Below are 16,441 nucleotides of genomic sequence, written 5' to 3'. Positions count from 1 at the left end.
GAGGATTGTGTTGGTATAAATAACTTGAGAACGGCGAACTTTAGGGAAAAAATTCAAGTTACCTTTTTTACGTATTTCGTGCAATAGAATATAAATCCCTTACAATAGCGTGTAAAAAATACAGTGGCGTAGGTTTTATTTATAAAAAAGGGGATGACCCTATCCGGTTGTACACCACGGATTGAACCTTTAGAGCTCATATTTTAGGAAATACAAGGCCTACTATCATACATTATCTGTACTAAATTTTATTGAAATCGGTTAATAGATTCCGGAGATATAAGCAAAAAATCAAAATTTTTTAACAATTTCAACACACTGTATCTCTAAAACGAGGCCGTTCCAGACCTATGTTTATAAGGCAAACACTTACTATTTTAAAGAGATCTATCTACCCTCGAACTTTCCTGCATAAAATTCGGACCACCCTGTATTTTAAGCAACTGGTAGTTTTGAATTAAATTATATACAGGGTGTATCTAAATAACACCGAAAAAATTCAAGGGGCGATTCTCCGATGAAAATTAATAGGGGTCTTTGGTATAAAATTTTTTGAAAAAACCCTTCCCTGAAAAGTTACGCCCCTCCTAAAATTACAAAAAAAAATTGTTTTTCTTTTTTATCTTCCACGTACATCAAGCTAAAGAAACCAAACTTGGTGAACATTATCTGTCAATAAAACTACACTTTTTGAATTTTTTTCAACCCTGAACTATTTTTGTAAGGGGTTGAAATAATCAACCCCTATGACATTTTTTCTTATAATTTTTTTTTCGATAAAATTTTTTCCTTTTAAAAAATATGTCTAAAAAACCCCATTCATTTACTAACTTTTTGATCTCTTCAAGTTTCTTCGAAAAGTTAAGGATTTATGACAAAAAAAAATAAATGTATTGTAATGTATTTTTAAAAAGATGAGCTGTTTAACGCGAGTGTATTTTGCCGAAAGATCTAGTGGCCTGTTCTTTACAATGGAATCCGTAGAAACAAATGTCAATGTCATTTATTGTTACTGTTTCTTACTATTTCACAAGTTTCATGATTTTGTGTAGAAAATATTAGTTAATAAACCGAAAATATGGTTAACTATTCGAATTTAGAAATGGCAGATATGCATTTTACATATGGGTATGCTAACGGTAATGCATTGGAAGCGCAAAGACTTTATGCTGAACAGTACCCAGAGCGTAGATTACCCCACCATACTACGTTCACAAATATTCACCAACGCTTGCGGGAACTTGGAAAATTTGAAAAGAGAAGTCATGACTGTGGCCGTAGCCGAGAAGTTAGAACTGAAGCTGTCGATGAAGCCGTACTTAATTTAATTGAGGAATCCCCAGAAACTAGTACCAGGAAAATAGCTCGTGTCCTAAATGTAAGCCATTCGGTAGTTTTTAGAATTTTAAAAGAACAACAGTTATATCCCTATCATCTCCAACGGGTGCAGTCGTTACTGATTCGAGATTTTTTACCACGTGTGGTTTTTTGTCAATGGCTTATTAATATGATCGGCCAAGCGCCGCAGTTCTTAAGAAATATTTTATTTACTGACGAGGCGAATTTCTCAAGAGACTGTATTAGAAATTTTCGTAACAATCATATTTGGGCTGAGGAAAATCCTCATGACTTTTTTGAAGGAAATCATCAGTATCAATTTTCATTAAATGTGTGGCTCGGAATTATCGACGATCATTTAATTGGTCCCTATTTTCTTCCACGACGATTAGATGGTGACTCATATTGTCATCTTCTCGAAGAATTACCTATTATTCTTGAAGAAGTTCCCATTCAAATTAGGCAACGTTTATGGTTTATGCACGACGGTGCACCAGCCCACTTTAGTATACGTGCAAGACGTCACTTGGATGAGGTGTATGCCAATCGATGGATAGGTCGAGGAGGATATGTAAATTGGCCAGCCCGCTCCCCTGACCTTAATCCTTTGGATTTTTGCATATGGGGATATCTGAAATCTTTGATCTACTCAAGGCCAGTTGAAGATATCAATGATTTGCGAAACCGCATTGTAGCAGGGTGTGAAACGATAAAAAATTCACCAGGAATATTTGAACGCATACGCAATTCTATGAGAACAAGAGTAGATGCTTGTATTGAAGCTGAAGGCAATCATTTTCAACATTTTTTGTAGATTGTATTGTCAATATCCGACAGATTTTTATTTTTTGTTACTGTTATAACATTATTCATCATTTGTTCACTTTTAGTCTAAGTTCCAAACTTCTTAGCCTAGTAGAATCATAGGTCAACTATTTGGTTGAGTGTTTTTTAATAAAATGTTATTTAATATGACAATAAATGACATTGACATTTGTTTCTACGGATTCCATTGTAAAGAACAGGCCACTAGATCTTTCGGCAAAATACACTCGCGTTAAACAGCTCATCTTTTTAAAAATACATTACAATACATTTATTTTTTTTTGTCATAAATCCTTAACTTTTCGAAGAAACTTGAAGAGATCAAAAAGTTAGTAAATGAATGGGGTTTTTTAGACATATTTTTTAAAAGGAAAAAATTTTATCGAAAAAAAAATTATAAGAAAAAATGTCATAGGGGTTGATTATTTCAACCCCTTACAAAAATAGTTCAGGGTTGAAAAAAATTCAAAAAGTGTAGTTTTATTGACGTATAATGTTCACCAAGTTTGGTTTCTTTAGCTTGATGTACGTGGAAGATAAAAAAGAAAAACAATTTTTTTTTGTAATTTTAGGAGGGGCGTAACTTTTCAGGGAAGAGTTTTTTCAAAAAATTTTATACCAAAGACTCCTATTAATTTTCATCGGAGAATCGCCCCTTGAATTTTTTCGGTGTTATTTAGATACACCCTGTATACATATTTACAAATAATATAAATTTTAAGAAAAATTATAGATTACAGCTCGTACAATTGAATGTAACAAAATAATACTAACGACAAGTAATTTAATTTAAAACTATCTGCTCATTTGACCCAAATACATTTTTTTTGGGTGTACCATCTGTCAAAGTTTGTCATAGAGCTTGCAGAACACCCTATATTAAAGTGAGCTTACATAAAGTAAATTCTAAAACCATTTGTTGCACAAAAAGGTAAGCACCAGCACGTAAAATGAAAGATTTTACGGGCTAGTGTTCCCTTTTGTTCTAACCTAGAGTTCTGCCCATTTACCCCATACGTAGACGTTCCCTAACAGTTTCGCCTAATTCCTAGCCCAAACCCAGCGACTCGGTGTGTTTTCTTAACGCCTTACTTTGTTCCAGAACAACAACTGCCCCTCCATGCACAAGGAGATGTATTACAAAGGTAAATGATACGCTAGAGCGCCGCGTATGCAGAATACTAATGGACCTCTGTTGTTACAGCTAATAAATGGTCGCCTAATGTCAGGGAACCGCACCCATTCCACAGCCTGCACTCGTTACATTGAAACTCCAGATGTCCCGGGGGGGCATCCAGGCATCCGCGCGATGCGGAATGAAGACTCAACACGTCTTCGATTTTTGACCGTGTAAATATTAGACGGAACGGACACATTTTTGTGATATGTATGCAATAATGACCAAAAAAGTGTTATAGTGCAACCTCGGCTAAATCTCTAAGCCCGCGGGATTTGTATACATTGTAGCTTTCATTATACTTATAATTTTTGGTTAGATGATTTGTGGGTAATCTAACAATACTAACACATTTTACGGACCTCCTCTGTACTGCCCGAAACCTTTCAATTACATCAAGGTAATGTAAGAAAAAGTATTTTCGCAGAATGTCATGTTGAACAATACAAAATTTGCATTCTACAAGTGATATACTGGGTGAGTCATAATTAACAAGGGACCTGGGAATATATGACGACTTGAAAGTAATTTAAGTAAGGTTTAACTGAACATTTTTCAAAAAATTCCCCCTCTTCTAGATACTTAATGGTGGTTCAAAAATTTATCTTCTTTTATGCAACATATGACATAGAAAGTGGGAAACAAAACTCGAGCGTGCATTCTAGAGACCAATTATGTCATTCAAACCCATTTACTTATATGCAAAGTTGCTTAGTTTTAGAGATATCAGCCATCAAAGTAATTTTTTTCCAAAATTTTTCAAATTCTGTGACATTATGTACCGTTGTTTTATTCACATTTTACACATATTCAGAGCAGCGCGTACTTTACATTTGATTTTAAGAAGCAAATCTAGTTTTAAACCATTTATAGGTATGATGACAGATTTTGAAAAACTGTTCTACGATGTTCAGAAGTATTTCATATTTCCCAAAAATATCTTATTTCTGTAGAAAATAAAAGGTTTAGTAGAAAAATATTGACATTTTAATTTTAAGTCTAAACTCACGCAACAACGGTTGCCGGTGTCATGGCGTATGCGTGACGTCACATCTATGTTTGTCAACAATAAACATACTTTGTATTGCAAGATTCATTAGTTAAATAAAAATACAAAGTTACCATAATAGTATATGCATCTCATTTACCCTCAAATTGTACTTTGGTGTAATAAAGAGACTAAAACATTTAGAAAATCTGATACATAGTTGTCATCGAATGTAACATTAATTATTTCTACTTTTCGGTTTGCACTGTAGTTGCAATAGCTACTCCGAAATAGCCCTTTTGAAGTCCTGTTAAATACATTTGTAGCTGCATCTGCACGTAAAACTTCTGGGTCGGTTTTCCTTTTTCCACATAATTTTTAAAAGTCTTCTTCGTCTCTTCTTCAACTTTCATGTCGTCATCTTCATTAGTCAATACGAGGTTTTTTTAAAAATGTATAGCAGGACTGTTCTTTGTATTTCAGCACCAATTTATGCATGGATAAACTTTTTATAACAAACGTAGTCTTTTTGATATTTTATTCTCGCAGTTGTTGAGCTTTCCTCTCTTTCCTTCTTCTAGAAACTTTTGAAATACCTGACGTTTCCTGATTATTTATTTTATTTACTTATTCATTCCAAACAGACAAATAGTCTGTCAAATTATGGTGTTGGTAACACAAAACTAAGCAACTGATAGTTAGGAAACACAAAATACCTATTTAAACGAAGATAAATAGTGCGGATATTGTCAAAGTACAAATAAAACAAATTGACATTTCATAGATATGACTGAATTCGGGCGGTTTGCTGTATTTTGTAGTTTTATTTTATCAAAAATATTATCATCTCGCTCATAATATAAAAATAAATACGTTTTTTATAAACCATATTTCATTAGATAAATACATAATTTCACTGATTCTTGGTTACTGTCATCATGCCTATTCAGGGGTGCAGTCAAGTTTCTAACCACCCCCTCCCCACCAATGGACAACTTATAAGATTTGACAAAATGAAATTTTATATCGCAATCATTACTTATCTATGTGTCCATAGTTATGGTACGTCTTCTCTTAATAATTAATCGAGAATAAAAATAATCAAACGTCAACTAATTAACCAAATTGAATTCAATTCAGTAATTTTAAAATGTCAAGCTAAATGTCAAATATAGAAGATAACAAATGAAGTGCACTGATGCTCAAACACTTGAATCTGCCTTNTTCTTTTATGCAACATATGACATAGAAAGTGGGAAACAAAACTCGAGCGTGCATTCTAGAGACCAATTATGTCATTCAAACCCATTTACTTATATGCAACGTTGCTTAGTTTTGGAGATATCATCCATCAAAGTAATTTTTTTCCAAAGTTTTTCAAATTCTGTGACATTATGTTCCGTTGTTTTGTTCACCAGAGCAGCGCGTATTTTACATTTGATTTTAAGAAGGATATCTATTTTTAAACCATTAATCCAGGGGTACAGTCAAGTTTCTAACCACCCCCTCCCTATTTTTTATGTGCGCCAATGGACAACTTATAATATTTGATAAAATGAAATTTTATTTCACACTCATCACTTATCTATGTGTCCATAGTTAGGGTACGTCTTCTCTTAATAACACAGCCACACAAAAAAAAAGGTTGTTTGTACTTTTCATGCGATATAATATGTTATCTGTAGTATTTTTATCTCCTGATCACCTATCCTGTGTCAGAAGTCAGAATTGAGCTATCACATCATTGGAATTTTCGAACCTCAAAAAACAGGCCAAAAATAGCAAAAATTCAAGAAAAAGTGCTAGGAAACGTACAAAATTTGTAATTTTTTTAAAATTTGGTCTGCCATCTTGGATTCGTCATCTTGAATTTTGCAAAAGTGACATCGAATTCGTGATCAGCGACCCCGAAAACCCCCATAGCCCAAATTTGGCGCGAATCTGTTATTTTTTGAAAATTCGTAATATCTGACCTTAATTGACATGTTTTTTTTTAAGCTAGGAAAAAAACCATCAATTCTGACCGCGGATTCACGTTCGGCGGGGTATTAATCATATAAATAAATATTTTAATATAGAAAAAAAAATTTTTGTACTTTTACTAGCACTTTTTTCTATTTTTGACCGGTTTTTTTGAGGTTAGGAAATTCCTGTGATGTGATAGCTCAATTCTGACACCGGATTCGTGATAGGAGGCAAAAATACTACAGATAACATAATTATGTCGGAAGAAAACTACAGAACTTTTTTTTGTGTGGCTGTGTAATTAATTGAGAATAAAAATAGTCAAACATCAACTAGGTAATTAACCAAATTAAATTCAATTCAGTAATTTTAAAATGTCAAGCTAAATGTCAAATATAGAAGATAACAAATGAAGTGCACTGATGCTCAAACACTTGAATCTGCCTTACTCTGGCTAGAGCATTGGACAAAAATATTTTTTTTCTATTCCCACTACCCAACATACACTTTTTCTCACCACTTGCTGTGCGCAAGCTAAACAATTTCTCACACATCTTAAAACTGTGATATAGACGCAAACGTGGGCACCAATTATTCTGATATTCAAAATAATGCAGTAGAAAATATTAAATAAATTCAATATTATGTGGCTTCTGTAAATGTGAGAGAGTAATAATTTAACTTTGGAACACCAAGAGATCTTTTAAGAATATTATGTGGCAATCACAAAAAATTTGAAGAGTGGGGCAGAAACTTGACTATACCCTTGAATTGTCGATTTCAAATAAGGATTTTTTCCTTAAAATCAAATGCAAAATTTTCGTTTTATATTGCTCCGAGTATGTGCAAAACAAAAAAAAACCTCGAAAATTAAGGAACATTGGCAAATGAAATTAAAATGTCTTTTCATCATCTAGAATGCAACCTTCAGTTTTGTCACCATCTTTATGTTACAGTTGTATTTTCGTGAATAGTGTCTGAGTATGGGCAACTGCTTTAAATGATTTATAAAAAAACGTAGTACGGCCCTGCATTAATTAAAGTCAATTCACAGCAAATTCGATACTTCCATTATTCATTGCAGCGAAGTTTTGATGGAACATGTGAAACTAATTCTTGTTTAAATCTTTTTTGAAAATTATATTAGCGAGAGAAGAACGATTAAACGTTTATTTGTGAATTAGTTAAGGAGATATAAAAAATAGTACAGTTTCAAAAATGCTATCACATTATCCCGAGTCCAACATTGAATCTGACTCAATCAGTACATTACTAGAAGTTTTCCAGATATATTACAGTGTTAATTTTATTTTAGAAAGATTAATTTAATCTCAGATTAGCAAATTTTTTTATGTGTAAATTCTACCTGATTCTACTAGATCAAATTTAATAAAATATAATTTATATTTCTATTATATAATTTATATTTTAGACGGTTATTAATTATTAATGTTCAATAGTTTGATATCAACTGTATTCATGAATTTTGTTGGTATTTTTTAAAGGCAATTTTTTTTCTGTATATAATTTAGGAATTATCGAATATATTTAAGAATTCTTTAAAACTACTTCAAAAAACATTAAAAATTATATTAACAAGTACAAATGATGTTTTCTGAAATAAATTTCCATTTTGTAAAATTAAATTTACAAAGTGGTATCGAAATGTCACTTTCTGATAGTAAGTTGATAATGTATGAAATGCGTATACCTGGAAAATGTGTAATTCTCATTTTATATAAGGTATATCTCCAGGGTTTCATTAGAAAAATATGGAATATTCAGTGATTTATAAAACGCAATTAGGAATTTTTCATTGGAGTACATTCCTTTATATATTTTCCCAGCTGATACAACCAAGCAAGGATAACTTGAGTTTGGTTTTACTTCATCCAATGTTTATTTTATTTGGTAATACATATTGTTATTGGAGCCTTTAAATACTTAACCTTATTGTAAATCTAACAGGTAACGGCACGCAATATAAGGGAGAAAAGAAAACAAAACGATATGGTAATCAGTCCATTTATATTTATATGCCTATTTTAATACTTCTTTTGTCACGATAGCCTGTTGCACAAATGTATAAAAAGAAGTATTTATTTTGCTCTAACCTAGACGGGGTGTTAATGAAATACTCTGCCAAATTTTATAAAATAAGTTCCTATGATCAGTTGCCCTCAAACGCTTCAATTTCGAAATAAAAGTTGTTGAATTAAAAATAATAAACAAATTTCGACGCCACTAAGTATTTCGAAAATTGGATAATGCTAAGTGCATTATCCAATTATTCATTTCAAATTTGATAAAAAAAAAAGAGATCTTTCAATTCATTCATTTTTCAGTAATTTAATGTTTTTTAATTCACTACTATTATGAATTTGCAAAGAAATATTGAACAAAAAAAGTGGACATTAAAATTTAAAAATCTTGAAAAATTAAAATAATATAATTTTAATACACGTATTGCAATTTATTGCAGTCAAAATTTCGGGATTATAAAAGTTTTTGATTCTGATAAGAACGCAAACAGAAAAATATTTTTAAATAATAAATGGACTGATCATCCAACTACCTATCAACTAAAATTGGTTCTTTTATTTTATCTTTACTAACATAATAATATCCATATTATAGTACTTAACAAAATAAAAACTGAATCATTTCCTTTTGTTTCCTACAATTTTCCTAATTATTTATTTTTTCTCTCACCTAACTATGAATATAATTTTTTATTATATTCCTAAAAACAATTGAAGAAATGTGTTTGTATAGAATCTATCTCCGTAATTAAAAACGTCAAAGTTTTCGCTATGGTTTCAAATAACTCTTTGTAGGTATTCACAAAATATCTCGCAAAGCTGTTAGATGATATTGAAAAATTAATACTATTTTTATGTTCAGTGAATTTATATGCATAAAACTTACCACAAAACAGAGAAAACCTTTCTGTCTTGTACATATATTTATTAATATTTAATTGACGATTGACACAATTAAATGAATATGTTATGGATGAAACTATAATAATGACAATACTTTTAAAATTAAAACTATATCTAATGCAAAAAAATTGTTGAAAAAAGTTAAGAAAAATTCATCTTTTTCATTTTGATAATGATTACATAAAGATTAGGAGCAATAAACTTGCTCCTTAAATTATTTCCAAAAATTTGATCCTCGGATTGGAAAAACGGTTTTAATGCATCAACTTCTCAATTTAAAGGGTTATTGTGTACATTGAGCTTTAAAAATTTCTCTCAACATTAGTCTTTCATAAATATTTGTAAATGAGCTGTAGATTTTCTAATAGCTGTAAAAAGTAATTTTTTGCACTTTTCAAATTATTGCCGATGAAAAATATGTCGAAAGCCCTATCAGGCCCTTGAAAAGAATTTATCCATGTTTTCAAAACTGCCTTTGGATTTACGGTGCAATAATTTCTTGCAGAGATATCGACAAGAAAATTGTTATTTTTCTTCAACCATCGATATCTCGGGAACTAATAGTCACATGGAGACCTTTCAAAAATCAAATTGAAGCTGAATATTTAACTGACCTCTGTATTGACTGAGTTCGAAAAAAGTCAATGGACAGTCCTAAATAAATTTTGGAAAGTTTTCTCTGGGTATTTCTTTTTATTGCTCGATAACCGTAACTTTTACCGTAACCGTAATTTTTATCTCGATACGGCTATTTTTCACTGAAAGCCTTCCGAAAATCACAAAAAAAATCATGATTTTTTGTTCCTTTAATTTTTTCCAGTAGTATACTTCTAGGAAAAATACAGCAGATGACATTTCAAATTTGGAAAAAATCACTGCATTTTACTGGTTTAATAAGTCGGTCTCTAAAACTGTTTTACAGAGGCTTCGTTTTCCTCTGTAATCAAATGGCTGTAACATTTATTAAAATTCGCACATTCGGGAAACTATATAAACGCGGAAAACATTTGCCATCCACATTGCGACTAAATTGCGCGTGACGTTTCATTTTTTACAGTCTTTATTAAGTTCGGCCCAGACTTTTCCGGGAAAATATTTATTCAGTTCGAATTTAAATGCCGTGTTTCCTTCCAAAAATTGACTAAAAAAGTTATTCAAATTTAAAAAATAAATTTACATTATGTATTCAAATTTTTATTTACCTTCCTGCAGAAGCTCAGCGAGGGGGAATCTGCCAGAAAATCATGTAAATCCAAGATTTAATTTCAAGGAAACTGAACCGTGAAGATAAAGCAACTCCACTTGAAAATATTGGATACAAGCTGATACAGCTTTTATGTAGAGGGATCACACTACATCAATGCGTAAGTCTTCCTAAAATAAAACTGCAGATATTGGACAAAATTAAATGTCGGCCTCGGGCTTTAAATTTAAGACGGTTTTTATTTGTCGATACGAAAAGGGGATTTACGGTCTTTGGTAATACGTTTCAGCCCTCTAGATATATCGCCATTTTTTTAACTTAAGGAATGTCTATTATTTTAAAACCATCGTAAATTAGTGTACAGGATGTCTGTAATAAAAGGGCCATACAACAACTACTAAGTAGTAAAACTTAATATATAATAATTATTATTAAATCTAACCAAATAAATATTTTTTCTAGACTGCACCAGGAAGTTTTTTAAATCTACCTGGAAGCATCAAGGAATTTTTGGTGAACATTTAGCATTCACTCTTCCTGTAACTCCTACAAACATAACTCCTAAGAAACTTAAAAGTTATGTTTTTGTGTTTATCGAGTGTGAATCCATTACAGTAGACAATGACCCTTGAACTGGGGCACATTTTTTACCAGACACCCTGTATTAAGTACTCCTAATTCCGTTAAATTTACATTTTAGAGCCAATCTAACATTACTACAATAAAAAAATTACTTTTATTCATAACATATTCACCATTATAAACGACGAGAAAATATCTAATTTCTTTGAATAATTTGTCAAAATTAATGTTTTCTACTGAGTGTTGCAGCAGTTCAGTGACAGGGAAACTGTGCTTCGCATCCCCAAAGGTTCTTTAGGGCCGTTTTAAGAAAAATACTGCGTTTGTTTATACTCACTCCTAAAAGTTTCTCACAACATTGCTGCTACACTCTACAGATGTAAGTAAAACAGTTAATCTAAATTCTTTTTTATTTTGTACAGGCATAGAATGAAATACGGCTGTTCAAAAATATTGTTGAGTAATGCAGGAGGTTTTCCCTTCTGTGATTTTTTCCTTTAAGAGTTGATGATGTATACACATTCCACTCCAAATACAAATGTCTTATGTAGCTGTTTTATAAAAAAGCTGAACGTTACTAAATGAATTATTACTAGAGAATTGTATATAAAATATCACATTCGATATTGGGTGTGACAACTAAACAATAATTTACAATTGTGTCCAGTTAAAATTAAGTCAATATGATATAAAGGCGAATATTTTAATAGAATATTATTTTATATTGCTAATGTTTAAGTTGTAATCATTTTTATACGTATACAGTCTGTGTCAGCCACCGATAAAAATGTTCTCGAAGTCTAAGAAAAGTAAAAGGTATGTTCTCTGAAATTTATCTAAAAGAGGAATTGGCTGGATCTATTATAATGATATTTTTATTATTCCTTCCTGTGAACTGAATCTGTTTTATTATTAAAATAACAAAATAGGATATTTAAGTAGTTGGAAAATTTTAAAATAAACGAAAACAATAAATTTAAAGAATGCGATTATCTATCACTGCATCATAAATACCTATTTATGTATAATTCTCAATAATCGGCAGCTTTTTCAAAAAAAAATCATATTACTTACGTTAAAAACAAGATAACGATAAATAGTTGTTTGGAGGCGTTTTTCTAATTTGATGAACTTAATCTTTAATAATTATAATTTGTTAAATTAAACAGAAAATTACAAGAAATGTGCAGCTAACTCTGGTTGTCACAACTTCATATACGAATTACGTATTGCTAAACAAATTACTAAATCCTTACTGAAAATGATGCGACTTCAACATATGTGGATTATTATCCAAAGACTAAATATGATTATTATGAAAACTCTTAATCTCATATCTGGAAATGTTGACTTAATTATTGTAAATGCCAATGGAAAAACAATAAGAATCTTCATGTCACAATAATCGTACATTCTAATGGATACCTACATGAAACCTTGTGGTAATTCTAAATTCATTTGTATTCGCTTTTTTAATTTGAAGATTTTCTATTACTTCATCGATAACGCGGATTTACTGAATGAAGACAAAATATTTTTCTAGGAACAATATTTTCAATCTGCAAATCTTCTAAATGATTTGCTAGAAAAGTTTTCGTTATCCATAAAAACAATATCCGCATATTCTTCATATGAAAATTCATATCATCGAAATTTTTTACTTACCTGTAGTTTGCTAAATACGCTTTTGATAAGCAGCCAAGGAAACTGACTAGTATAACTATTAGTTATTTATGTTAAATCATTGCTGGCAGGTTTTTCGTCCTTGGGAATCCAAGCTCAAGAACTAAATTCTGAACATTTATAGTAATTTTTCAATTTGTATTTTGTATTGATAATTACACCAACATACAAAAAAATGGTTTGTTTCACCATTTAGACCCTAAAGTATTTTGACCTTCAGATACAGTATCTGTCATGGAAAATGCTCCATCAAGCATTACATTGGTGGGGCTGTTTGGATATTTTGGGTATTCATAGACTCAATCAACTTTTACAACTCTTCAGCTCTTAGTGAACATTACAAAACCACTTCTAAAACTGAAAAATCATCTATTCCTTCAACTTCGTCATTCCCGATTTGACGAATTCAAGCCTTAAACTTCAGCAACAGATTTACTACCCAGAGAAAGCGAGATTCTTGCACCATACACAGTAGGCAGAGAAAGAATTATCATTGATTTTTAAGTTTTAGACTGTTGATTGAATCCTTGAGTCCCTAAAATATGCTCATAGCCCCTTGGACAAGATGCTCCGACTCATTTTCAGTACTGTACCTGCTAGAAACCAGTGGCTGCTCGTGGTTTTTTGAGATGGGTGGGCAAAATATTTTTTTTCTCATGTAACTTAATATCATATAGGAATAATTGCACTCTACTGGCCTATTAATTTATTTTCTATATCAAAATTTTTTAAATTTTCTGTTAACAAATGACCGCAGCTTTTTTCCCCTTGTTTACATAAAAAATCCCATAAATCTTTCAACTAGTTTACCACAATGAACATATCAAAAATCTGCTAATAACTGAGATAAGCATTTAACATCCGTTGTTTCATTTGGGTACTTGCCACGCGAATATAGAGCATTTCTTATTTCTGAAAATATCAGTTCGGATGCTACTCCATTGATGCTCTGTATTAAATCATTTTGAATAGTTTTTGAAAGGCTGCTAAAAACTAGACTTTTTTCTAAAAACACTTTAAATTTATTATCGTACCTTGAAAGTAAGTTTGCAAGCTCACGAAAATTGCCTTGATTAATGGAATTATCTTCATTATGGTCCTTAAATCTTGTTCTTGTGTAGCTAAGTAAATAATCATATCAATAAAGTGCTTTACAATGTCTATTTTCGTCCACGACTTTATTATGTTTTAAAGTATTCTCACGAAATGCGGAATCAAGAAAAGTTTGAATGTTTTTTTTCCTAATAATTTAAATTTTAATGATGGATATGTATGCTAATTCGATCGCTCTTGTTTTTTTTAAGGATTCATAAATATGTTTCAGATCTGAATATCCTAGATAGTTCCACGGTGTTTTACTTTTTTCATTACATAGTAAGCAGTTCTAGCAATATAATTTGGTTTTGGTTTCACTGCCTGTTAACCACTCATAATTATTGTACCAATTTTTACTAAATGATCCGTTACTTCCGCAATTGTTTTTATTTGTTAAATTTTTCAGTCGTAGGTTTTAATTTTGAAATAAATAATTTATCATCGAAAGTCAACGTACTAAATTTTTTATCTAATAAAAAAATTAACAATACATTAACATTGCTACTCACCAATTCGCGAATTTCACTTGCCATTTTGCTTTACTCCAAACTATTAAACAATAAAAACTTGCCTAAACCACCTAGGTTAAACATAAACAAAGGACAATGACAAATCGCAAGGATGATCGAGCAAGTGCTCGAGGAATATACGAGTGAAGCCGAAGGGCTTGCCCGGTGCGTAAGGCAATTTATGTATACTCATATTATAATTTATTAAAAATCTGATTAAAATTCAAAAAATGTATCAAATGAAACAAAAATATTTTTATATCTAATCATTCATTCTTAATTCAGTTTGACAGTAACGAGTTAAAAAAACTTAATAATTATAATTATCATTATCACAGAATATTCAACATAGCACCGTAGATATTTATTTTTTAACTCGATTTACACATTATTATAAAACGGTTTATTATTTCATTTATTAAAATTTGTTTTCTGGAATGCCTTTCCAGGGAAAAATTGTTCTAATGTTTAAAAATTGATTTAAAGAACAGCAAATATATATATGTATTTCCAATCGCTGGCGAAAAGCCATATGCGGGCTTGCCCGGCGTGGCGCAAATATTATGAATTGGTAAACGACTTACTTTCCGATTACTCTCTAGTCATAGGTACGTATAAGCAGGCAAGGGACGGCGTCGTTTAGTTCAGCTTCTACGGGTCAGCCCGAATGTAATGTTGGTTGCTGCTGAGATCATGATTAAATGATAATTGTAAAATTTGATAGCAGGAGTTTCAAAGGAGGTAATGCAGTTTAGATTTAATTTTATAAGAATTAGGTCAAATTACTATGGTATATGTATACACATTTTTCTTACGCAAGCCCTTCACGAATGCAAATACTTCACGTCCATTTTTACTTCACGGTAATAGTAGTCAACAATCGTTCATGTCTTAAAGGTCACACATTTTAGATACATGACATGGACATGACATTTAAACAGTGACATTTCTTGTGTGCAAAAATGGAATTTTTAAAGGCAGTAAATTTTAGATGTAGGCCCTATTATTTTACAGAAGCAAATACTTCACGACCGCAATTACCTACTTCACTTCTGCTGTATCATGGACGCCAGTAATCGTTCATATTATGTGCAAGGTTTTTTGTATACACATAACACATACATAACATAGATATGATACAATCAGTGACGTTTCTTATGCGAAAATTACTTCGTAAAACTATATTTTGTGGTAAGGTTGAAGGAAAAAGCTATTTATTTATACAGTTAACATTTTAACGACTAGCGTTGACAGTCTTCCTTAAAATGGAGACAGTGACGGGAGGGATAATCCCTCATAATTAGCAAAAGTAACTCCAGCTGAAATTATTATGAATAGCTCCGGGAAAAATCGTTCCCCGCGCGTCCTTTTTAAATAAGGACGGGATTTAATCATCAAAAATAATTAATCCAATAAGAAGACCAGAATAGTGCGCTAATCGCCGGAGAAGGAAACACTTATATTCATTTCGGCCTTGTCTGCATGTCAGCCCGGACGGAATGGGACTGGAAGTCTGGAGAATAATCGGGGCATCAGCTGGCACTTAATTAAAGTAATGCCCACCTCGAACCGACTGATTCACTCAGACTGTGACAAACTGGCAAACTTCGAGATAATCCAACGGAATTTCTTTTCGAATTAAAATAGTAATTCCCCTTAAATCACGGAGCGCGGAACTCGTTATTTATTTAAAGGCGCCGCCTCTGAATCTTATAAATAAATTATAAATTAAGAATTTGCATCAGATTAAATATTTAAATTGGTTTTAAATAGTTACAGAGTAGGAGAGGATTTATTAAAAGTAGCCATAACTTCTTCACAACTACTCAACACGTCGGCTAATCGTAAATAGTTAATGGCCACTTCTCTCAGTCTGCAGGCGTCATTTGGTACTGCATTGTTTTGCTTGAATTATTAATAAAACTACTTGAATAAATTAACAGTCTTTGGCCAAAAAAAAAATAATGAAAAACGTCTTCAAGCAATTGTTATAAAGTATACATTTGTCTATGTTTCGTTATGCCACTATCAAAGTTTGTTACCCTATTTTATATTATCTTCAAAAAACGCTAAAGATTCCAACGTAAGCTTTATAGCTATATATATATTCAACAATAACATGATTGAATT

The 16,441-nt window shown here is 31.3% G+C and overlaps 1 protein-coding gene across 1 annotated transcript in view; it reads left to right on the top strand.

Moving 5' to 3' along the window:
- Positions 1-4,322, top strand: part of LOC108917918 (carbonic anhydrase-related protein 10) — a 461,749-nt gene extending 457,427 nt beyond the window's left edge. Inside the window, exons 9-10 of the mRNA XM_018724730.1 lie at positions 3,266-3,308; positions 3,368-4,322. Coding sequence (XP_018580246.1) covers positions 3,266-3,308; positions 3,368-3,432 — 108 coding nt within the window. The 3' untranslated portion in view covers positions 3,433-4,322. The remainder of the gene's footprint in view (positions 1-3,265; positions 3,309-3,367) is intronic.
- The last annotated feature ends 12,119 nt before the right edge of the window (positions 4,323-16,441 follow it).

Source organism: Anoplophora glabripennis, unplaced genomic scaffold (assembly GCF_000390285.2).
Source record: "Anoplophora glabripennis isolate ALB-LARVAE unplaced genomic scaffold, Agla_2.0 scaffold3, whole genome shotgun sequence".
In the NCBI taxonomy this organism is placed as follows: domain Eukaryota; kingdom Metazoa; phylum Arthropoda; class Insecta; order Coleoptera; family Cerambycidae; genus Anoplophora; species Anoplophora glabripennis.
This window is presented reverse-complemented; position numbering and strand designations above follow the sequence as displayed.